General features: G+C 31.0%; 2 protein-coding genes across 3 annotated transcripts in view; one reads left to right on the forward strand and one right to left on the reverse strand.

Moving 5' to 3' along the window:
- The window catches only part of LOC146528969 (uncharacterized), a 66,361-nt gene extending 52,009 nt beyond the window's left edge, over nt 1–14,352 (reverse strand). The window contains exon 1 of the mRNA XM_085203284.1: nt 14,264–14,352. The gene's annotated coding sequence lies outside the window, so the exon portion shown is untranslated. The remainder of the gene's footprint in view (nt 1–14,263) is intronic.
- Nucleotides 1–25,149, forward strand: part of LOC146528968 (uncharacterized) — a 107,720-nt gene that overhangs the window by 81,661 nt on the left and 910 nt on the right. The window contains exons 1-7 of one of the 2 annotated variants that reach the window (XM_085203282.1): nt 17,901–18,124; nt 18,383–18,502; nt 18,600–18,813; nt 19,779–19,907; nt 20,051–20,177; nt 20,357–20,578; nt 23,731–23,839. In XM_085203282.1, the coding sequence (XP_085059408.1) occupies nt 17,996–18,124; nt 18,383–18,502; nt 18,600–18,813; nt 19,779–19,907; nt 20,051–20,177; nt 20,357–20,578; nt 23,731–23,839 (1,050 nt within the window). In that variant the 5' untranslated portion in view covers nt 17,901–17,995. Of the gene's footprint in view, nt 1–17,900; nt 18,125–18,382; nt 18,503–18,599; nt 18,814–19,778; nt 19,908–20,050; nt 20,178–20,356; nt 20,579–23,730; nt 23,840–25,149 lie in introns of those variants that run through there. The other variant, XM_085203283.1, reaches the window with a different exon arrangement.

A 25,149-nucleotide genomic window follows, 5' to 3' on the forward strand; every position in this document is an offset into this window, starting at 1 on the left:
GAACGTGACTGTAACGCAACGCGTTGCGGGTTCGATCTCCTCCAGGGAATGAATTCTAAGTTCTTTCAGCCTACCCTGCTATGTGCGGGATACAGATTTTAAAAATAAGCCTTCGTCCACAAAATACCTTTATAAGTATATATTATTCCTTCAACATATAAAAACAAGGGGTTATTTTCTCTATTTATTTACAAATCCAGTAAAGTGGTTATTAGAAGTAATTTTCTCCGTTTACATACAACCTCGAGACCGGATCATCAAATTTCCGCTCATTCTACGCCTGCCTAAACGTTATTACGTTAATATGACGTGAACCGATTTATTAAAAATACAAATTTGCATTGTATGAAATATATTTTTATTCCCTTATGTAAAAAACATAAATTTTAGCATTTAAACTTTTTCAAGCTTCACGCTGTATCCCGCACGTAGCAGGGTGGACAGAGGGAACCCGGGAACCTAGTCTGCAGGCGCTTTGTTCTTATTAAAAAAGAAGAGAGAATATTATTTTCAGTCGTTTACATTTACATCATTAAGCTTTCATGTCCATGAAAAAAATAACTATTACCTAATATTCATCGAAATTTAAAAGAGTACCAAAATGAGAACGACAAAACAATCCGTGGAATTTTATAGAGTCAAAAAACGAAATAACATTGTATTTAAGAAATTTCAAGAAAACTTTTTCCAAAAGGCAGACAATATTTTGAGATAAATTATCTTTTTCTGCTATCCACTTACCATTTTAAAGAAATTGCTGGTTAGCAAACGTTAACTTATATTTTATTATATACTATATTAAACCTAACTCAAACTTAGTATATTATGTTCAATACTAATTGGTCCACGAAAGTTATTCTCTCCGGGGAAACTGGATATAGACTAAATCTATGAATATATAATAAACTATGTACAAGCAAAGCATCAGGAATTATAAACTTCAGATGTGGTGTTTTGGTTCCCATAACGTAACATAATATACAAAACAAATCTTATCTTATAAGAAAATAATATGTATGTTGCCTTTACTGTTTTATGAACACCCTTGTAAAATACAATATGTATATATATAGAAAAAACCAGCTGGTGTGCGCATGACTGGTTCCGTACTATAAACTGAAAACATCACATTTATTGTATTGGAGCCTTAAATATGAATTTAATCTGTTTTTAGTATTTGTTATAGCGGCAACAAATATATCATCAGTGAAAATTTCAACTATCTAACTGGTACGGTTCTTGACATACAGCCTGCTGACAGACAGACTGATGGACAGCGAAGTCTTAGTAATAGGATTCCGTTTTACCCTTTGTGTATGGAAATTTTATGTGTTTTATGTAATACTAGCGGACGCGCGCAGCTTTGCTTACTTATTTAGGGTTGAATTCTAAGAAACCACGAAACATGTGTTCAATGAAATATTTTTAAGAGTATAAATTACAAATTTTATAATAATCGGTGGCGTTTTAAAGATTTTTCCATACAAACTTTCAATCCCTTATTTGCACCCTTAGGGGAAGAATTCTAGAAAACCATGAAATACATCTTCAATTAAATATTTTTAAGAGTCTAAATTAGAAATTTTATAATAATCGGTGGCGTTTTAAAGATTTTTCCATACAAACTTTCAACCCCTTATTTGCACCCTTAGGGGAAGAATTCTAGAAAACTCTGAAACACGTGTTCAATTAAATACTTTTAAAAATCTAAATTTCAAATTTTATAAATATCGGTGCTGATTTAAATTTTTTTCCATACAAACTTTCAACCCCTATTTCACCCCTTTAGGGTTAAAAGTTTTCAAAATCCCTTCTTAGTGGATGTCCAGATTACGAAAGTAAACATGTCCAAATTTGACGTTTCTACGCACAGCGGTTACGGCTGTGCGTGCGTCTTACCTCAGTCAGTGAGGACAAGTCCTTTTATATATATAGATAGACTAGCGGACGCGCGCAGCTTCGCTTACGTATTTAGGGGTGAATTCTAATAAACCATAAAACATGTGTTCAATGAAATATTTTTAAGAGTCTAAATTTCCAATTTTATAAAAATCGGTGGCGTTTTAAAGATTTTTCCAAAAAAAACTTTCAACCCCTTATTTGCCCCCTTAGGGGGTGAATTCTAGAAAACCATGAAACACATGTTCAATTAAATATTTTTAAGAGTCTAAATTTCAAATTTTATAAAAATCGGTGGCGATTTAAGAATTTTTCCATATAAACTTTCAACCCCTTATTTGCACCCTTATGGAAAGAATTCTAGAAAACCATGAAACACGTGTTCAATAAAATACTTTTAAGAGTCTGAATTTCAAATTTTATAAGAATCGGTGCCGATTTAAATTTTTTTCCATACTAACTTTCAACCCCTATTTCACTCCTTTAGGGTTAACATTTTTCAAAATCCCTTCTTAGTGTATGTCCAGATTACGAAAGTAAACATCTGTCCAAATTTCACGTTTCTATCATGAGCGGTTACGGCTGTGCGTGCGTCTTACCTCAGTCAGTGAGGACAAGTCCTTTTATATATATAGATAATATAACTTTATCTCACTACAACATTTGAAATGCAATTTAAATCAAATTTTTTAAAATCTTAATGTATAAAAAGTTCAAATGCCCTATAAAAATATGTGTTACGAGCATAAATATAAAAATCATATAAACCAAAAGTCTGAAATAAAGTTAATTATTACTATTATTATAATTTTTGATAAAAAGACTATTAAATTAGTTTAAGCTTTACATAAAACTCTTAAGAGCATCTAGCTTTCATAAAAGTGCATGCAAAATTATAACTTAAAATCTAAATATTATGATATAACGTAACGTTGGTAAAATTATTCCCAGACATGCTCGTCTCTTTACTCGTGTGACCTAGAAACGAGATAGGTAAACGACCTAGTAGTCTATAATTTCAGTAAAATATTAACATAACTCTGTTTAGCATCATATTAGTTCGGAACAGCAATCCTGGTGATGAATACAGTTTGTATGTTGGAAACTGTGATATTAAATGAGAAGGAAGTAGAAATAAAATTATTTTTGTTTTTTTTGTAGCAAAGCAGCAGCGGGTAGCAGGGTTCCCGAGCACACACAATACCTCCAGAATTTTGGGTAAAATGGGGAACGAAGTGTCTTAACACTACTTGCCCTGCTGCCACTCATAAAATAAGGATATATTTTCATAAAAACATATAAAAATCAGTTGCGATTTGCAAAATTGATTCCAACCAGGATATTTACGGTAAAAATAAACTAAAATAAAGCATTAAATAACATATTATCCCAGCACACTCTTACCATGCAGTAAATTATCGTTTTAAAGGTTTACCAGAAAAAAACGAGGTAATCAAGTTAAAACCACATTAGCTTAATCGAGAAGGCGGTCCCGATCGCCGCCATATTGGACTATTGTTACGTCCACTCCCTTTACGCCGCCTTCGATAAAGAGGCTATCGATGTTTTTGTTATTAGTACGTTATAACAATAAATTATAATAATAAAACACTAACTATATAAATAATTATATAGTTAGTGTTTTATTAGGAAATTATGGTTGTTTATTTTTTTATTTATATTAATGTTTTTTTTATTCTTTCTGGTTAAAAACTGACAGAAGATTATTTTTATGATTATTACTATAGAAATTTTAATTATTATTTGACTTTGGCTTTGAATTTTGCTTCACGCCGTGTCCCGCATAGTGTTAAGACATTCCATTACTATTAAGACACTTCCGTTTCTCTCTTTCCACCAAATTTTGGGGGCATTGCGTTGGGTGGTGGACCTAAACGCCGCGCTTTGCCTCGTTACTAAAGCAAGAAAATTAAATGATGGAATGTATGATAGAAAACTAATACAGAAATAATGGCTTTAGTAATATTTTATTCTTTAAAATGAATTAAATTGATATACTACAAATACATTCAATTTGGCAAATTATTGTTATACAAAAGTTCTCTATTAAATGTACGTATAGTTACTCTAAAAAGGCACAAGTTTAAAACTGTGCTGTTATTAGTAGGTAACTTTTGAATTAGTAGTTAACTAGCACTTCCGTTCTATAAATACATCTGAACAAATTGATATAACTTTCTAAACAAAATGATTGTTTTATTTATATGTATTTATCGAAGAGATGGCAGAGTTAGCACTATCCTAGTGTTAAAACACTCAGTTCCCATTAAGACACTTCCGTTCTCCAATTTCCACAGAAATTATGCAGGCATTGCACATTGAATGGCGAAACTTAACGAGTAAATGGAAATAATTAACTTCCTCAAGTAAGAACCGAATCCATAGCATGTTGCGTTTAACTGTCCTCAAAAACCAGAATTCTAACGCATAAACATTAAAAACTAAACATACAGCAAGACGCTAACGTTTTCTAAGAAAAAAACAGGAAAATCCGAACACAATTTACTTTCAGTATAAACAACAAACCTGACACTGTCATATTATCACTAGCATCCTAACGGGGCGTGGGTCAAATTAGGTCGATACGCAACAAGTAGGTAACGCAGGAGACTCAGGCAGGGGCCGGTCGAGGTATTTTCAGGTAGTATTGAGGTTTCTATCACAATGATTGATAGAAGGCAGCGTGACGTTGCCTTAATTTACGCTAAATAGATATTTTGGGGAATCAGTTATTAATTTTCAGTCTATTTAAGACTTCCTTTGTACATGGCTGTATGCAAAATTTTGTACAGTTCAACGGATATTGTTCATTATAGCCTCCTCTCGTGCTTTAGCTATTTTTTTTTATTTACTTTTATAAAAAACACATGCCTCTAAATGCATATAGAGGGACGTTAAAGGATTTAAGTGAAATACAAACGAAATATTCTTTTGAAAAAATATAACGTTGTATATGAAATCTGTTAAATAAAACAAAATCACATAACCTGATTGTAAATGAGAGCTAGTATTAGAGTTTTTAATCAGCTTCACGCTGTATCCCGCACACAGCACTGTAGGCAGAGGGAACCCAGTGTTAAGACACTCCGTTCCCCACTCTCTGCCAAATTCTGAAGGCATTGCGAGGGGCAGAATTTTTAATGTTACATTTATTTTTATTTGAATCAATGAATTGATTGTATTATATATAAAAACGGAAAACTTCCTAAGTGTGGAATAAACCTTCAAAAATGATTTATACTTCCGTCTCTCTAATTCGGAATTGAAATTTTGTTCATACAAAAATAAAAAGAGGACAGATCGATAATGCATAATTTACCTTTTACGTCATGCGTGCTAGAAGTGTAACTTCGAGAAGATAAAATATAGAAATGGCAATTATTTAAAATTTTACTCCTCATAATATATTAAATATCGTATTTTTTTCTTCTTCTCATCTTTTTAACTTTACAGTTTCCTTTTATTAACCCAATAAACAATAATTCGAAATCTTCCTTTAAAAATCTTTCCGTTTTGGTCTGGCAAAATATAGAATCATCACCCTCCATGAATATCCTATTATGCATGAAATATTTAGCTGTAGGAATGATAGACAGTACACGAACACCTACCTGTTTTTACATAAAAAATACAAGTAAAATATATTGAAGTATAAAACTAGTGTTTTCAGGAAAAAACATAGCGAACTTTGACCATATGTTTGAAGTGTGATGCACTTTTGTTCGTCCATTTGGTCACGTGAGCTGACATTATGTGAAACAAACCGTTAAAAAATTGAATGTTTTGATGTAAACTAACGTCGGTTTATTTATTTATTTTTTTAAAGGGCTACGTTTGTATAAACTGTTATGGGTTTGATACACACTCGAAGCAATATTTACAATGTGACTTTACAGCGTTGAGTTCCGCCATTCAACAAGCCTGTCTTGAAAAATCGGCAGATAGTGGAGAACAGAGTGTCTCAACAATATGTTCTCTCTGCCTACCCTAGTTTATGCGGGATACGGCGTGAAACTGTGAAATAAATGTATGTACATAATATACTCAAGATAGATAAAAGTTGAAAACCTAAATCCTTAATTAGTTATGGTGAGTTTCGGGAACTTCGTCTGAAACTGTTATCGCCGTAAGTTCTGTTAAGTTCCTGTTTACGATGTTAATGTATCCTGCTTGCTATAGAAAAGTAGATAGTAAATGTAAGAGATAGTAATATTGGTAAAAATATCTACATTTGTACCAATTTAATGTTCAAAAACAGCCTTATAAGTATTTTTTATTTTTATTTTATGGCCACCGTGGCGCAGTTGCAAGAATGTGACTGTTACGCAACGCGTTGCGGGTTCGATCTCCTCGAGGGAATGAACACTAAGTTCTTTCAGCCTACCCTGCTATGTGCGGGATACAGATTTTAAAAATAAGCCTTCGTCCACAAAATACCTCTATAAATATATATTATTCCTTCAACATATAAAAACAAGGGGTTATTTTCTCTATTTATTTACAAATCCAGTAAAGTGGTTATTAGAAGTAATTTTCTCCGTTTACATACAACCTCGAGACCGGATCATCAAATTTCCGCTCATTCTACGCCTGCCTAAACGTTATTACGTTAATATGACGTGAACCGATTTATTAAAAATACAAATTTGCATTGTATGAAATATATTTTTATTCCCTTATGTAAAAAACATAAATTTTAGCATTTAAACTTTTTCAAGCTTCACGCTGTATCCCGCACGTAGCAGGGTGGACAGAGGGAACCCGGGAACCTAGTCTGCAGGCGCTTTGTTCTTATTAAAAAAGAAGAGAGAATATTATTTTCAGTCGTTTACATTTACATCATTAAGCTTTCATGTCCATGCAAAAAAATAACTATTACCTAATATTCATCGAAATTTAAAAGAGTACCAAAATGAGAACGACAAAACAATCCGTGGAATTTTATAGAGTCAAAAAACGAAATAACATTGTATTTAAGAAATTTCAAGAAAACTTTTTCCAAAAGGCAGACAATATTTTGAGATAAATTATCTTTTTCTGCTATCCACTTACCATTTTAAAGAAATTGCTGGTTAGCAAACGTTAACTTATATTTTATTATATACTATATTAAACCTAACTCAAACTTAGTATATTATGTTCAATACTAATTGGTACACGAAAGTTATTCTCTCCGGGGAAACTGGATATAGACTAAATCTATGAATCTATAATAAACTATGTACAAGCAAAGCATCAGGAATTATAAACTTCAGATGTGGTGTTTTGGTTCCCATAACGTAACATAATATACAAAACAAATCTTATTTATAAGAAAAAAATATTTATGTTGCCTTTACTGTTTTATGAACACCCTTGTAAAATACAATTTGTATATATATAGAAAAAACCAGCTGGTGTGCGCATGACTGGTTCCGTACCATAAACTGAAAACATCACATTTATTGTATTGGAGCCTTAAATATGAATTTAATCTGTTTTTAGTATTTGTTATAGCGGCAACAAATATATCATCAGTGAAAATTTCAACTATCTAACTGGTACGGTTCTTGACATACAGCCTGCTGACAGACAGACTGATGGACAGCGAAGTCTTAGTAATAGGATTCCGTTTTACCCTTTGTGTATGGAAATTTTATGCGTTTTATGTAATACTAGCGGACGCGCGCAGCTTTGCTTATTTATTTAGGGGAGAATTCTTCTGTGTTCAATGAAATATTTTTAAGAGTATAAATTTCAAATTTTATAAAAATCGGTGGCGATTTGAAGATTTTTCCATACAAACTTTTAGCCCCTTATCTGCACCCTTAGGGGTTGAATTCTAGAAAACCATGAAATACATCTTCAATTACATATTTTTAAGAGTCTAAATTACAAATTTTATAATAATCGGTGGCGTTTTAAAGATTTTTCCATACAAACTTTCAACCCCTTATTTGCACCCTTAGGGGAAGAATTCTAGAAAACCATGAAACACGTGTTCAATAAAATACTTTTAAGAGTCTGAATTTCAAATTTTATAAGAATCGGTGCCGATTTAAATTTTTTTCCATACAAAGTTTCAACCCCTGTTTCACTCCTTTAGGGTTAAAATTTTTCAAAATCCCTTCTTAGTGGATGTCCAGATTACAAAAATAAACATGTCCAAATTTCATGTTTCTACGCACAGCGGTTACGGCTGTGCGTGCGTCTTACCTCAGTCAGTGAGGACAAGTCCTTTTATATATATAGATAGACTAGTGGACCCGAACGCGGCTACGCCCGCTTGAACTATACGAATATTTATTAAATATATTTATGAAATTATTTTCAGTTTTCATCAATAGAGAGAAGCGTTAAGCAAGCTCATTTTGGGTGACGTTTTCTAACAACAAACTTTGCAAGTCGTTGCTTAGCAACGACGGTTGTTATTAACATGGCGTAATAAATTGCATGTCAAATTAATAAGTATTTTAATATATTGGTATATATCGAAAATATTACAAATATGAGAAAAAAAGTATCCTATGTTCATCCCGGGACCCTCAAGTATCTCTATATGTATATTTTATCACAATTAAATTAGCGGTTTGGCCCTGATTGCGTAAAAGACAGACAGACAGACAGACAGACAGACAGACAGAGTTACTTTCGAATTTATAATATAGGTATGGATAATGTAACTTTATCTCACTACAACATTTGGAATGCAATTTAAATCGGATTTTTTAAAATCTTAATATATAAAAAGTCCAAATGCCCTATAAAAATATATGTTACGAGCATAAATATAAAAATCATATAAACCAAAAGTCTGAAATAAAGTTAATTATTACTATTATTATAATTTTTGATAAAAAGACTACTAAATTAGTTTAAGCTTTACATAAAACTCTTAAGAGCATCTAGCTTTCATAAAAGTGCATGCAAAATTATAACTTAAAATCTAAATATTATGATATAACGTAACGTTGGTAAAATTATTCCCAGACATGCTCGTCTCTTTACTCGTGTGACCTAGAAACGAGATAGGTAAACGACCTAGTAGTCTATAATTTCAGTAAAATATTAACATAACTCTGTTTAGCATCATATTAGTTCGGAACAGCAATCCTGGTGATGAATACAGTTTGTATGTTGGAAACTGTGATGATATTAAATGAGAAGGAAGTAGAAATAAAATTATTTTTGTTTTCTTTGTAGCAAAGCAGCAGCGGGTAGCACCGTGTGCTCTGGTACCCACCCGAGCACACACAATACCTCCAGAATTTTGGGTAAAATGGGGAACGAAGTGTCTTAACACTACTTGCCCTGCTGCCACTCATAAAATAACGATATATTTTCATAAAAACATTTAAAAATCAGTTGCGATTTGCAAAATTGATTCCAACCAGGATATTTTAACATAAATATCCTGGTTAAGGTAAAAATAAACTAAAATAAAGCCTTAAATAACATATTATCCTAGCACACTCTTACCATGCAGTAAATTATCGTTTTAAAGGTTAACCAGAAAAAAACGAGGTAATCAAGTTAAAACCACATTAGCTTAATCGAGAAGGCGGTCCCGATCGCCGCCATATTGGACTATTGTTACGTCCACTCCCTTTACGCCGCCTTCGATAAAGAGGCTATCGATGTTTTTGTTATTAGTACGTTATAACATTAAATTATGATATAGTTAGTGTTTTATTAGGAAATTATGGTTGTTTAATTTTTTTATTTATATTAATGTTTTTTTTTTATTCTTTCTGGTTAAAAACTGATAGAAGATTATGATTATTATAGAAATTTTAATTATTATTTGACTTTTTAATTTTGCTTCACGCCGTGTCTCGCATAGTGTTAAGACATTCCATTTCTATTAAGACACTCTGTTTCTGTCTCTCCACCGAATTCTGGGAGCATTGCGTTGGGTGGTGGACCTCAACGCCGCGTTTTGCCTCGTTACTATAGCAAGAAAATTAAATGATGGAATGTATGATGGAAAACTAATACAGAAACAATGGCTTTAGTAATATTTTATTCTTTAAAATGAATTAAATTGATATACTACAAATACATTCAATTTGGCAAATTATTGTTATACAAAAGTTCTCTAATAAATGTACGTATTACTCTGAAAAGGCACAAGTTTAAAACTGTGCTGTTATTAGTAGGTAACTTTTGAATTAGTAGTTAACTAGCACTTCCGTTCTATAAATACATTTGAACAAATTGATATAACTTTCTAAACAAAATGATTGTTTTATTGATATGTATTTTTGTGAAATGGTCGCATATTTATACATATTTATCGAAGAGATGGCAGAGTTAGCACTATCCTAGTGTTAAAACACTCAGTTCCCATTAAGACACTTCCGTTCTCCAATTTCCACAGAAATTATGCAGGCATTGCACATTGAATGGCGAAACTTAACGAGTAAATGGAAATAATTAACTTCCTCAAGTAAGAACCGAATCCATAGCATGTTGCGTTTAACTGTCCTCAAAAACCAGAATTCTAACGCATAAACATTAAAAACTAAACATACAGCAAGACGCTAACGTTTTCTAAGAAAAAAAACAGGAAAATCCGACCACAATTTACTTTCAGTATAAACAACAAACCTGACACTGTCATATTATCACTGGCATCCTAACGGGGCGTGGGTCAAATTAGGTCGATACGCAACAAGTAGGTAACGCAGGAGACTCAAGCAGGGGCCGGTCGAGGTATTTTCAGGTAGTATTGAGGTTTCTATCACAATGATTGATAAGAGGCAGCGTGACGTTGCTTTAATTTACGCTAAATAGATATTTTGGGGAATCATTTTGAATTATATTTTGTATTTTATATACATATGTACTATATAAATATTTTTCTCATTTTTTTTTAGCTCCGCTGTATTCCGCACGTAGCGCGGTCAGCAGAGGGAACCTGGAAAACTAGTGTTAAGGCACTTCATCCTCATTAAGACACTTCCCTTACTCACTTTCCGCGTTACCAGTGTGGAAAAATGAAAATATTAAATAATTCAATTCATAGAATGTAAATCGAATCCACAACCTGTCTCGATTACAGTTGCTCGTCAACTATGTATTAATAATTCACGTTATATAGTGTTTTTTTACGAAAAACATATATATAAAAAAAACATATAGTTTGATGCAAATTAGATTTCTAGTAGAAATGAATAATACTTAAACTAACTAAAATGCTTCGTAAATACTATAAGATGAACACATAATAATTTATATCTCTTTTTTATTGAAAACATTAAGAACAATAAAAAATCTAAATTACATTCTAGGAGAATATTTTGTTTATGATATACGACATAGAAAACTGATATTACGTAGATTGCCTAGCGAAAGTATGGGAGCATTCAGGTAGAACTTTCTAGAATTATTACGGGAACGAGAAAAACGTAATTTTACGTTTTACGGTCTTCGAAAACCCAACCGCGGGCTATAACTCTTCCTTAATTAAATTAATTCTGTATAAAAAGTTGTACGAAGCTTATAAATAATTTTATTTAATGTCATTAGAGTAAAAAAATACAATTCACTAAAAATAACATTCTTGGAAGTTACTAATGAAACGATTTAATTATTTTTATTCATTAAGCTTTTTATTTTTTACTAATAATGAATAAAGCGTGTACAAATACATTTTTAATGGCCGAGTTTCAAATTAAATCTAATAATACTGATTCTTTGTAAGCGCCACCACGGAATATGATCGTTATCATTAAAGGAATAGAATTTGATAAACCCGTCATATACTTTGTGTATAATAAGGAAAAGTTTTGTTTAATTATGCCCATTTTCTCCATTAAACACAGTAGGAAAATGCAATTAGTATTTAGTTAGTTCATTTCATTTCAATTAATTTCACTTTTTATACAGAAATCGAAATTGTAACATACGCTTTGCAATTTAAATACAACAATCTACATGTAAATTTGTTTTTCTTTACGGTGTATCCCGAATAAAGCAGGGTAGGCAGAGTCAACTTAGTGTTAAGGCACTCCGTTCCCCATATTCCGATGAATCTTTGAGGCACTGCGCGTTTGAAATGTGGAACTCAACGCTGTTCGTTCGCTTGGTACCAGAGCGAAGAAATGGATATTTTAATAAATATTTTTTTCGGTTCGGCTCGGTTCTTTATTTATGGCGCTTCGAAAATATTTTTTTTCCCTTGAGTGAGAATCGAACCCACAACTGTCATGTCACACACCTGTCATTATGACCCCGAGTAAATCTGTTAATTATAAAAAAAACAGTAATTTTTCAAGACATTGTAACTTTTTTAAAATAAAATAGAGCAGGCTAACAATATTCATTATTTTCTTCATAATATTTTTGAAACTCGTACCTCATATTATATTTCAAACAGTCGTTAACGAATTTTTCATGTAGAAATGATAAATAAATTCTTATGTATAGGTATATTTCACGATTAAATTTTAGAAATACTATAGAAGTTTTTATTATGTACCTATTTATAGGAAATATCTATATTAAAGATGAATGTTTGCTTAAATTGCATTTATTTGTATTAATAACATCTGATAATAATGATCATAACTTTAATTCATTATACGGCAATAGTTTTTTTTAATAAAATGTAAGTAAATTGTAGGTTTATATTTTTAAATTCAAAACAATAAATAATAACTAAATGTAACACCATTTCTAAAGGGAACCAAACTGGCCGATAATAAATATACCTAGAAGTAATTCCTTTTCCTGTCACCACAAAGGTTGAAATGAATTTTGTGAAATTTCACTAGAGCGTAGATTGCATTCGGGAGATAAATACAAAGCAAAGTACTCTTTGCTTTGCTCTTTAATGTAATAAGGTTAATTGAAAAGTTCGAAACGTATAAAATTGACAGCAATCTGACTTTTTTAGCAGAGTAGGCAGAGGGAACCTAGTGTTAAGACACTCAGTTTCCATTAAGACCCTTAACCACCTTCCGCCAAATTCTTGAGGTATTGCGTGTTGACGAGCGGAACTAAGCGCCGCACTTTGCCTCGTTACTACAGCGAGGGAAAAGGTATTAAATTTTTCATTCTTCTGAGTAGGAATCGAACCCACAAATGTCGCACTTACAGTCACACATTAGGGCCCCTATGCTGCTGTATGACCTTTAATAATTAAATTAAATTTTACGCATCAGGCCCATTGATGCAAAAAAACCTATAGGTATAAAAATTTAAGACATGCACAATTAATAAAATTTTTAGTTTGACATCTGTCAAACTGTTAATAGGTAAATAAGGTGCATAAAATAGAACCTAACTTTCCTTAAAATATAAAACTCCATATTTTTATTTTTTCTTGGAAATAATATTAGAAATGACATTAGCAATTGCCAGATACTTCTCACAATTTCAATCCCCCTGCCAGACACACCCCTAAACTCTAATAAATTATAATTGTCTACGATAATTATAGGAACAAAGTTACAATAAGAATATATTATTAATAATTTCATTAACTAATGGGTACAAATCCGGTATTTTTTTCATACTAGACGTTTATGCATTTTAAGGTTGTTTTTTTATTTATGTACCTATATATTTAATATAATATTTGAAAAATATAATATGTGTATATGTAATGTATTTTGATTAGGTACATGTAGCTATACGTGAAACAAACATAGTACAATTGATCTAGAAATTGCTCTCTAATCTTCAAAGGTCATATTGCGTGACCAACAACCTCCCATAATAAATGGGAAAAACATTACAAAAAATATTATTTAGTATTGCCATAAAAAACTACTAGTTCGGTGTAAAAAGTCTTGCTTGACATTTTTATTAAAAAAAAAATATTAAGTCATATATTCTCGTGTTATTGAAATAAATAGGGTTTCCTTTCCCTATAACAAATTAATTTATTATTCTACATTATACAATATTACTATAATCTTGAGTAAATTGATGGTTATAAATAATAATATTTTTTAATACTTGTTTAGGATAAGCTAAAATCTAAATAAAAATGCACACAAGCGTTTCCATTTAAAAGCGCTACTGCTACGCTATAAGCTACGAAAAATCTGTCGCCCTTTGCACACAAGCACATAAACACATTCTATATCTATATGCAAACAAAAAACAGCACGTACTAGTTTATATGAAAAGATTAGCTTCACACAGACATCGAACATGCAAATTTTACCCACATTATAAAAATCCATGAAAAAATCCACCGTACCATTTTCACTCGGCGTTAACCAGACAAAATTATTGAAAAAACAACTATATTCTATATGAAAAACACAAAAAACATAAACACACAGATAACACTTAAAACTTCAACCAGCTAACACAGAAAAAATAGGGAAATTAGTAAAAAAAACATTACGCGTTATCACCACTGGATCAAGAGCGACCTGTTGAAATTTGGCCTCGTAACAGGTATAACGGGGCGTCCACACCAGACGCCACTTCGGGTCGCACTGAACGTCCGACTCCGATCTATAAGAGGCAAGCCCTCGCCTACGGAATACCATCCTGAATAGCAACGGTAAATAGAAGTCACCTGCTACAATGTACGCATCAACACACCATGGAAATTCTGTGATTGAGGTGTACAAGGATAAATAATATATGCTTTTATTAAACAGTGAAATAAAAATGAAAAACCGTAAAAAATATTAGGAATCTGTTCTAAATGTTTACTCTAAACTCTGATATATGAATCGTGCATGAAATATCAAAATATAACAAAAAATTAAGATCAAGAGCTAGTTGGATTCGCTCACCGAGGGTTCCGTATCAATTTCAGGATTGTAGGGCAACGGAACAGAAAGTACAACTTAGAAAAATTTACAAACTTAAGTTAAATGAACTATAAATATAAGTTTTCTCGCTTAGTGCCGATTTTCATGACTCTAGGTTCACGGGAAGTACTCTATAGATTCTAATTATATGATTATTTTTATACAAATGCAGCAAAATCGGTTCATAAATGCTTTGATTGCGTTGGTTTAGAGGCTTGTAAGGTGACCTACAATCCCGAACGCTTCGGTGAGCGTGCAAGTCGCGAAGTGACAAAAAAATAGAAAACATAACATCTATCGGATAACTTATTTCTATGAAAGATCTCTATCAGAATCACTTCAAAAGCCAAATTAAGATTTTAAGAGGAACTATTATATATATAGAGAGAGAGAGAGAGAGAGAGATAGAACTATTCATTAGTTAAATAATGTAGTTAAGTTTAAGGGTTCCTTGTGATACGACGAAAACATCAATATACCATAAAAGGAAAAAATGTCCAACTAAGGTATGAACATTTAATGTTTCATTCATGAATGAAAGACTACGATTTTATTTGCCACTAACGGACTGACCTTTGCCCGGATAATCTCGTTAATACGATGCTTTCATACAAATTTCATTCAAAATATTCTTTCTATTATTAATATTTCATGATTAGAAATATTTCTTTATTAATATTTTGAAGATTTTGGAGTATTTTTAGAATCAAGTGTTGTTGATTCCGAATCAAAGTCCAAAATATAATTAATTCAAATAGACTGGCATAGATTATTAAATCATCAAATAAAATATATCACCAGTTGCTCTTTTCAATATCAATGTTACAATTTTTAAACGATTTATTTATTCAAAAACCAGACCCTATTAATTTTGATTCCTTTTACAGTATCGAAATACGTGTTTTTGCGATATAAAAGAAAAAGAAACATATCTTTGTTTAAGTAAATGTAGAAATACGATATTTTTCAGGAAACGACGACGACTGACATTTCCCAAATGACATTTTAACTTATTAAAAGCAATAATAGTCGAAATATTCAGTAAATATTGTATTAAACCTGACTTACCTTCGAGCAACTTTAAGTTTTGGACCGTTTTACCGTCCATTGTTTTCAAAACAACCACAACGTCAACAATACGACGCGACGGGGTGAATTGATTATGAATTTCGCACGAGCAAGTTAACCTCGGCTCGCGGTAAACGCTGCTTAATCGACGTTCAATTTTGCCATTCCGAAGAATTGGGAAACTACGACATAAATCAATTATAATTCACAAGTTCGTTTAACAATATGAAACCCAAACTCGTTTAATGAATATGAAACGAAAGCTAAATTATAAATGTTTGTGAGGATAAATGTTTGTTCCAAATCAAAATGAAAATCAGCTTCATGAAAGGGAACATAGAGTTAAAACACTCCGCTATCGCTTTCCGCGTGTTGAATGGCAGAACTCAACGCCGGGCGTTTGCCTTGGTAACAAACGAAGAAATGAAAATATTTATAAAATAATTCATGCCTTCGAGTGGGAAGCGAATCTACAACCGTCGCGTCACACCCTTATGCCCCAGCACTACGACGGCCTCGGATATTCGAACGAACTACTTTTATGCAAAAATTACTGAACGGATTAAGATCTTACAGTAATTAGCTTATACACCATAATAACACATAGACTAACACTACAATTTATGTAAAGTATTTGTATAATTTGCCTATAGTAAAACAATAGTATTAAGCGAGCGAAGCCATGTGTGGGTCACTAGTATAGTAACGTAGTATAATAAAACGTAAATATTTATTTCTCTTTACATTTATATACCTAAGTGGTAGGCAGTGTTTTCAATCGATATGGACACTTTCAAAAAGCGCGTCTACTTCCACCTTGAAGGCCGTCAACGCACCTGTGGCTCCTATGGTAAAACACACGGGCTCGTGGATGGCGATGATTACTTACTATCAGGTGACAAGTACACTCGTTACCTTAACATTAATATTAAGGTTAGGTTAGGTTTTTTAAGGTACATCAATAAATATTTATTAGTTATTAGTTATTTAGTTATTATATAATAACATTGAATCTGATCAGTGTCGTATGTGAATGGAAGATATTATAATATGATGTAAATTTATTTTTTGGAATCGATGTAATATGACATAATTTTTAAATAGTCTGTCGTCTATTTAAAACATATTTGTCTGTTGTGTTGAAGAAGATATCATATATTTTCTAAAAAATCTCGGTTTCAGATTTCAATAAGTGCATGTGAGTGATATAATATTAACAAAACATATATTTATTATTCAAGTGAAACACACAAAAACCACCAAAGTTGGAAATTCGGACGGGATGCCGTCCTATTAAAAGAGCGTTAAGTTTCGTCGAATTGAAATTGAATTTTGTAAAGTGTAACTTTTTCGTTCTTAACATTCTAGGCACGCGCCTAACTATTGGGAATAAAATGTTTCGAAAAATGGAATAATAATTCATATTTCTATAATTTAATATATCTAGTTAAATATATACTTTCATATTTCAGATTTCTATAATTCAATATATAAGAAAATCTCTTATATTATATTTTTTATTTTATTATGAAATATTTCTAATATTTTTTTCAACTTCACGCTGCATCGCGCACATAGCAACGAGCAAGCATAAGGAACAAGAACCTGTGAAATCTAGTATTAAGACATTCCGTTCCTCATTTTCAGAATTCTTCAGGCATTTTGTATTAAGTGGTGGAATTCTCTCGCTGCGCTTTGCCTCATCACCAGAACGAGGAAATAAAAATATTATATTTTTCATTTCGCCAAATGGGGCCAATTTTTTTTTTTATTACTAGTCTTTTTTATTTTTTTCAATTATATTCATAGTATTAAATTTAAATGCAACAAATAATAAATATTATTTAGGTTAAAAATAAGACCATTTTAATTTTCATACAATTTTTATAATTTAAATACATCATTATAATTTTTTTTATCTATCTTAAATACTTTTGTGATTAAACGACGTCTTTACTAAGATTTATTTATATCAGAGCTATTTTAATAAAAAAAAACATATTTTTTATTCAAATTAAAAAGATAAATAAGTGTTTCAATAAAATATTCATAATAACGATACGGAATGATATTTTTTTAAATAGCAATTATTTTGTTTATACGTCATATTGACAGCTGACAGCTACTAATAATTTGAATATGACACTTGACAAAAACAAAGTTGTATATTGTAATTTAGTGTTATATAGCTATTTTAAATCCATATATAGTTATTTTAAATGTTTCATCAGTGATATTTGCGTAAAATGTCTATAAAAAATGTATTAAGTAACTATCCTTGTCGCGTGTGTCTGGATGAAAATTATATTGAAGGAATAAATCTTGATGAAAATAAAAATATTTTAGAGCTATTTGAATTTTGTTTTGGGTTTAGTGTAAGACTGTTATAATTTCTAATAATATTTTTTAAATAATATTGATTGCATTCGTAATATAAAATTACTAAAAATAATTGAAAGTGAATTATTTATAGTAATTTTACATTTTGTAAATATAATAGAGATAATATACAGTAAGAAAAAAATAGAAATCATCATAAAATTAGAAATGTATTTGTATTTATTTGGCTGCCGTATTTAAATTTAAAAAAATAAAATGAAACATTAAGTGCATTTTATAAATATCTGTTGTAGATAAAAATCCAGAATACACCAAAAGTATTGTGCTATAAGTGCATAAAAAGTGTACAAGAATATGCAAAGTTTAAAAGTAAATGTATTGAATCAGAAGAATATTGGAAATCTTTTAATTATGTATGTATGAATTTGTAATTATATTTTTTTTATTATTTTTTATTCATTATTACTTTTCCTGATGACTATCCTTTATTTCGTTTATAAAATATTATAGGACTCTGAAATAACTAACATAATACTTAAAAGAGAAATAAAGGTTGAAGAATTTAAGTATGAATTGTCAAGTGATGATAAAGATAATTTTCTTGAACCACTGGATCACAAAGTAGATGGAAATATCTTAACACAGTGTAAAGATAAAATGATTAAAAAACATAAAATTAAGTCAATAAAGTCATTTGAGTGTCACAAATGCAAAAAACAATATAGTAAGTGATATTTTTATCTTTATTTTTATTCCACTTAACTTGGATTTCACAGGAAAGTCAAAAAAAGTGAATTATTTATTTGTATCTAAAATTACGATCCCTCCTAATCTATTAATTGTGCGGTAACATGTTACAATACACTAAAAATACATATATGCATTTAAACTAGGATTTTACTTTAGAATTAGGATTTTACTGTAAAAGCAGAATACCTTAATTTGCAAACAAGCTGGCTCCATCCAATTTCATCTGCTTGAATGTTACAAGAGGTACCAATATATTCATCTAATTTTTTACAGACCACTTATTAAAATAATATTGATAATCCTTAAGGTACAGTAGTATGTATGTACGTACGTACGTACATACATACACATTTTTGGCATCTCTTGTAAAATTCAAGCAGGCAAATTTAGCTGGTTTGCAGATTAAGGTTACGGTTTGTGGGTTCAATTCTAAATTGGGGAATTAATTACTTTCTTTGTAAGGAGCCAAAGCCCAGTTAAAGTTCTGCCTAAATGGCACATTAATTTCACACATTGTTTTGAAATTGGAATTTGACAAACAAAATCTGTTTCTCTTTGCTTACCTTGCTAAATGAATTATACAATGCAGAGCTAAAAAACGATATAACAAATTTCAAAAATAATAGGTAAACATTCTAGCTTGCCTCATAACAATTAGCAATTTAACTAATAAAACTGTTAAAAAAACTAAAATCCAACTTCAGAACTGCACTTTCTTATATGCAAATAATATTTCAATCACTTTTAAAGTAAATCAGTCACTTTTAAAGTAAAAAAAAATTGTTATTTACCTATATACTATTCAAAATCCTATATTTTTGGTGTTGGTGCCAACTTGCCTTTTTAATAATTCTTTTTCAGCTTTTACTTGGCGTAAATCTCTTAATATTATTACTTTTTGGCTGGCACCAACATGAACAATGAACATTTTTTTTATAGGTAAACAATGTTTACTTATGAGGCATATGAAAACGAAAAGTTGTAAAAGAAAATATCAGAAAACTCAAATTGCAAAAGTCATACTTAGTACATTAAACAATGATGAAAAATTTGCAGCTTTTAATTGTGGTAAGTATATTATTATTTTTAAATGTAATTTGTAGTTGTAAGTCGTGGCGCGTGGTGTGTATGTAACCGCGATGGTTGCTGGTTCGATTCCCACCACGACTGCCTCCGGTTCTATATTTATTATACTCGTGAATATATTTTAGGATTGTGCAACATGACAAATTGCTGTGATATAAATGGACATTTAAATGAACATTGCTCTAATAACGATTTAAAATGTCAAAATTGTTCATACCTCGGCAGAGACTTTGCTGATATGACTGCTCATAGGTAAATATATTAATTTATAATAAAATTTGTACCGCTTATCTATTATATATAAATATATATTTCTCATTCTTAGTCTTCTTTGTTACAGCCATCTTTGATTTAGAGCTCTCAGCAATACAATACATTTTATCACCGTTTTCATGAAATTACAAAGGAATATCGATATTTCTATATTTCAGGTTCCAACACTGTTCCGACAAGAAATTATTTTGTCATATTTGCGATAGAAAGAAGGCGTCTCCCCTCTCCCTACAGTTTCATTTCAGATCGGTACATTTGCAAAAAGCCGGTGGACTTTGTTCTGTTTGTAACAAAAGTTTTAAGAAATTCAAAACATGGAAACGACATGAGCGTCTTCATAATGATAGTAGTTTGTTTATATGCGATCATTGTGGGAGGAGGTGAGTTTTTCATTTATTATATTTCTTTTTATTTCAGTAGGCAGAGGGAACCTTAGAAATTAATGTTAAGACACTCCGTTCCTGTTCCGACACTTCCGTTCCCCACTTTCTGCCTAAAATTCTCGAGGCATTGAATGTTAAATGGTGAAACTCAACGCCGCTCTTTGCCTCGTTATCAGAGCGAGAAAATGAAAATAATATATGAACATATGTTATAAATTAACTTATAATATACTGTTTAATAAGATTACTTATTATTATTGATGTAATACGACAAACAAAACTAATTATTATAGTAATTTATATGATAACTTTTAATTTCTACAATATTTTTCTTTATTTGATTTACTTATTTTATATATAAAAACGTTTAATAACAATTAATTGAAAACTTACAACTGATATATATGTAAATATTGGTAAGATAGATCCGGATATTTACTTAAGATATGCAAAGGATACATCTCGAAGCAATTCTCTATTCTAGTTTAAAATTAGAATATCTAAATACTAGATACAGCATTTGAATACCGAAAACCTCACGGGATTCGCTTCATAGAGATTGCTTTGAAAGCAATATATGACAGAATAACGTCAAAACATGCTTCTTGGGAAATACTATAATATGTAGGTATAATATGAAAATGGTGTAGTCCCAAATAATAAGTAATGTTACTATAAAAATAATCTTATACACAACCAGACGCGGTCATTTACGAAGAGATGTTGTTAAATAGTTTGTCTATAATATAGAAATAAGTTCAAACGAGCGAAGCCGTGTTTAGGTCGCTAGTGTATAATAACTTCGTCATACACGATAGTGTATAGAAAGCTTAATTTGTTTTCAAAAAGAAATAACAAAAGCTGTCGAAAAAACATGTATACAATTCTATTTTAAGATTTCATATTTCGAGATTGTTAACGAAATTATAAAATTAATTAGTTGTCTTGTTTGTCTCGTCGACCGTCTGTCTTTCTTTTATAACATAGTATTATACGATTTGGAATTGAAAATATAATTTGGCAAAAGCACAAAAACTATTTAAAATATGCATTTTTCTTTCTTTTCATTGCTGATGCAACCTCTGTGAGGTTAGTCGTGGCGCAGTGGCACGAAGGTGCGACTGTAAATGTGACAGGCTGTGGGTTCGATTCCCACTTGAGAAATAAAATCTATATATATAAAATCGAAAGGTCACTCATTCATCACGAAATCTCAGAGACTACAAGTGCTAGGAATCTCAAATTTTGCATAGGAGTTACTCATAGGACGTAGGTGCTCGCTAAGACGGGAATTTGCAATATTCGATTTCAAAGGGGTTGTTTTTGGGGTCGAAAGTTTGTATGAAACTTCGTTACTACAAATGCTAGAAGTCTCAAATTTTGCATAGACGTCACTAGGACGTAGTCATGGAGACAGAAATTAATAATAACATAGTTCACGCGGGTGAAACCGCGAGCGGGCCGCTAGTATTTAATATTTTCATTCCTTTACTTCGCTGACGAGGCAAAGCGTTGCGTTAAATTCTGCCACTCAAAACGCAATGCCTTCAGAATCCGGCAGAAAGTGGGTCTCAACACTAGGCTCCTTCTGCCCTGCTATAACCCTGCTATATTATGTAAAAGACATTGATTTTTTGTGGTTTCACGGTATATAACCAAAATACTCTCTTATCTTCTTTTGCGTGTTTTTTTTAATCATCCACCTTTTAAGGCAGTAAAATCGTAGAAATCGTTTTTATAAAACATTTAAATAATTTCTTATTAATCGATATTAGAAAAGCAAAGCTTTAAAGGATATAAAAACTTATTTATTTTGTACCGGATGTTTATAATTGACAAGCCTATTCGTGGCTTGTGATTGACTTAGGAATAACAGGTTGTTTCCCTGTATTTGACAGATTTAAAAATATAATTTACAAACCTATTCAATTTTGAACTCAAAAGATGAAGAAAAAAAGGTCCAAAACGGAATAGCAAAGTTTTATGACGGCCTATTCGCGAATCCAGATGATCTATCACTGGAAACATGCGAGAGAAATAAGTAAATAAATAATTTCCGTCAAGAATATGTAGTTTTGCGGGTTTTATTCGAAGAATTGTATAGAAAATATAGCCTAAAGTCTATAAATAGTTGATGATTTTTTTTGTCATCTACTCTCATGTTCATTCGACAATAGTCTTTTTAATTACTACTAAAACTTTTTATAATAATTAATACAATAATTAATAAATAAAAAAAAACAAAAACCCCGATTGCATAAAACTAAAAAGAAAATTAACAAGCCCAATAGTTTATTAAGATAGGCAGGTAGTCACGCAGTAAAAGTCGATTTCAGTGGGATTTGGCTGCATTCGGGAGAAAGTAGTGTCTTGAAACTTACGTTCTTTCTCCGTACCCTATATATGTGAGACACAGCATGACACTACAAAAAAATATCAAATTTTGTTTTATTTAACCTTTACAAATAAAAATATTTACCTTAGCTTATAAAACAAAGGCTTCTTTAACTTAAAACTCAGTATTTTGTCGTCTACAACGCTCAAATGAATGTGTAGGGACTTACTACATTTATCAACACAAATTTGTCTTAAATTTGTTAAAAATAGTATTGTTTATTGCATATGTCATATTAATCAGCTTCACGATGTATCTTGCATGTAGCAGGGTAAGACGAGGGAATCTAGTGTTAAAACACTCCGTTCCCCATTGTTTCCCCACATTATAAACAATAATTAAATGAATATAAAATTCTTATGATATTCTTATGATATATATACCTTACCAATTGTTCCATAAATGTTATAGATTCTACTAACGTACTAACTAGACTCTAAATACTTGGGCTTATTTAGGTAAAACTGGGCCCTTACCATGATTATGGTGTATCAAACGGTACTATTTTTTAAATATTAATATTTTAGAAGAGGAACCAATATTTATTAGCACTATAGCTAACTGCATGACCGACGCCGATTTTAATAACCAAATGTAGGGACTCCCACTCGAAAATCTTTTATATATACAGATTTGTGACGACGGATTTCTGTAGAATTTGGTACCTGAATAATTCTATAAGGTCATGACCCAATTTAAGTTGAAAACAGGCGAACTTTCGCCGAATTCACTTTTTAACCATGAAAATTTTCAGATTTGTGTTCAGGCATGAAATTAAGTCACATTTAATTCACCATACGGATATGAGGCAGTTTGTTTGCGAAACATTCGGAAAGGGATTCAAGAGAATGTGGGGGTTGAAGGTAAGAATTTTAAAATTTGGTGAGAAGTTTTTCTAATATTTTTAACATTTTTAAAGTGTTATTCCATACTAAGGAAAAACAAAATACTATTTTAGAAAACGTGTGACAATTTCCAGGAGGATCGGGCTCTAGTCTCCCTACTCTCATTTTTTTATAAATTTTCTAAAAAAGTGTTTTTCTTCCGTAACTGTGAAATGACACGTTAAAATGTCTTTAAGAATATTATTAAATATTTGCCTAGCAAGTACTTATTTCATAGTAGTAATTAAAAATTTAATATTTCATTTCATTTCTTCGCTCTAATGTCGAGGCAAAGCGCGGCGTTGACTTCCTCCAGCCAACACGCCATGCCTCCATAATTCGGCGGAAAATGGAGAACGGAGTGTCTTATTAGCTTAGCGTGAAGCTAAATAAAAGTATTTGATGAGGCTTAAAATATTATTGCTTGTATTAAAATGAATTTAACAACAAAGCTGTTCTAACTAAATTAAACTAACTAAGCAAACTTAGTTATTGGAGAGATTGTGCAGCTATAAAATATTAAATTAATGTCAGTTAACTCTGGTAGAGGTGTTGGTAAATTGTTCAGTACTTTGCTATTAAATTTTTCTTAGGATTTTATTAGTTATTATAGATATATATATTTTCTACTTCACAATGTAACCAGCACAGACCAGGATTGGTAGAGGGAACTTGGGAACATGGTGTTGAAACAATCCGTTCCCAATTTGAAACTAAGCTAGGCGAAAGTTAATGCCTCGCCTCGTTACGAGAGTGGAGAAATATAAATATTAAATATTTACTACTTATTATACGATAAATATTTTTTATTAAGGCGTATAAATGCATATAAATTTTATTATATGTGTGTATATATATATATATATATATAATATTACCTACAGTTTCTAAATAAAATATCAAATGTACTTGCTATGTTTAATAATACTATAATAGTAACTGAAGATTTGAAACCGATGTCAAAATCAGTGTATTCACTTTGTGCCTTTGTAAGATATCTTATTTCAGTAGAGCGACCTTTCACGACCGGTTTCGGTAATCATGTGCCTTTTAAAGACTTATATATTGTTTCATACAATGTTTTCGGTATTCGATATGTTAAAATGTACTATACAATGTCTTGTTTCTCAATAATAAGATTATTATGTATTTTTCAGCTTTGTTGCATGTCCTTGTGGCGTAGTACGAAAGTGTCTAATTAAATAATGATTGTGGGTTCGGTTCTATGTAAAAACATATTACTCATGTTCCAGTATCCCGCATATAATGGAGGAGGTAGAGAAAACTTA

This window comes from Heliconius melpomene, chromosome 19 (assembly GCF_056956725.1).
Source record: "Heliconius melpomene rosina isolate 202511_hmr_F chromosome 19, ASM5695672v1, whole genome shotgun sequence".
Lineage (NCBI taxonomy): Eukaryota > Metazoa > Arthropoda > Insecta > Lepidoptera > Nymphalidae > Heliconius > Heliconius melpomene.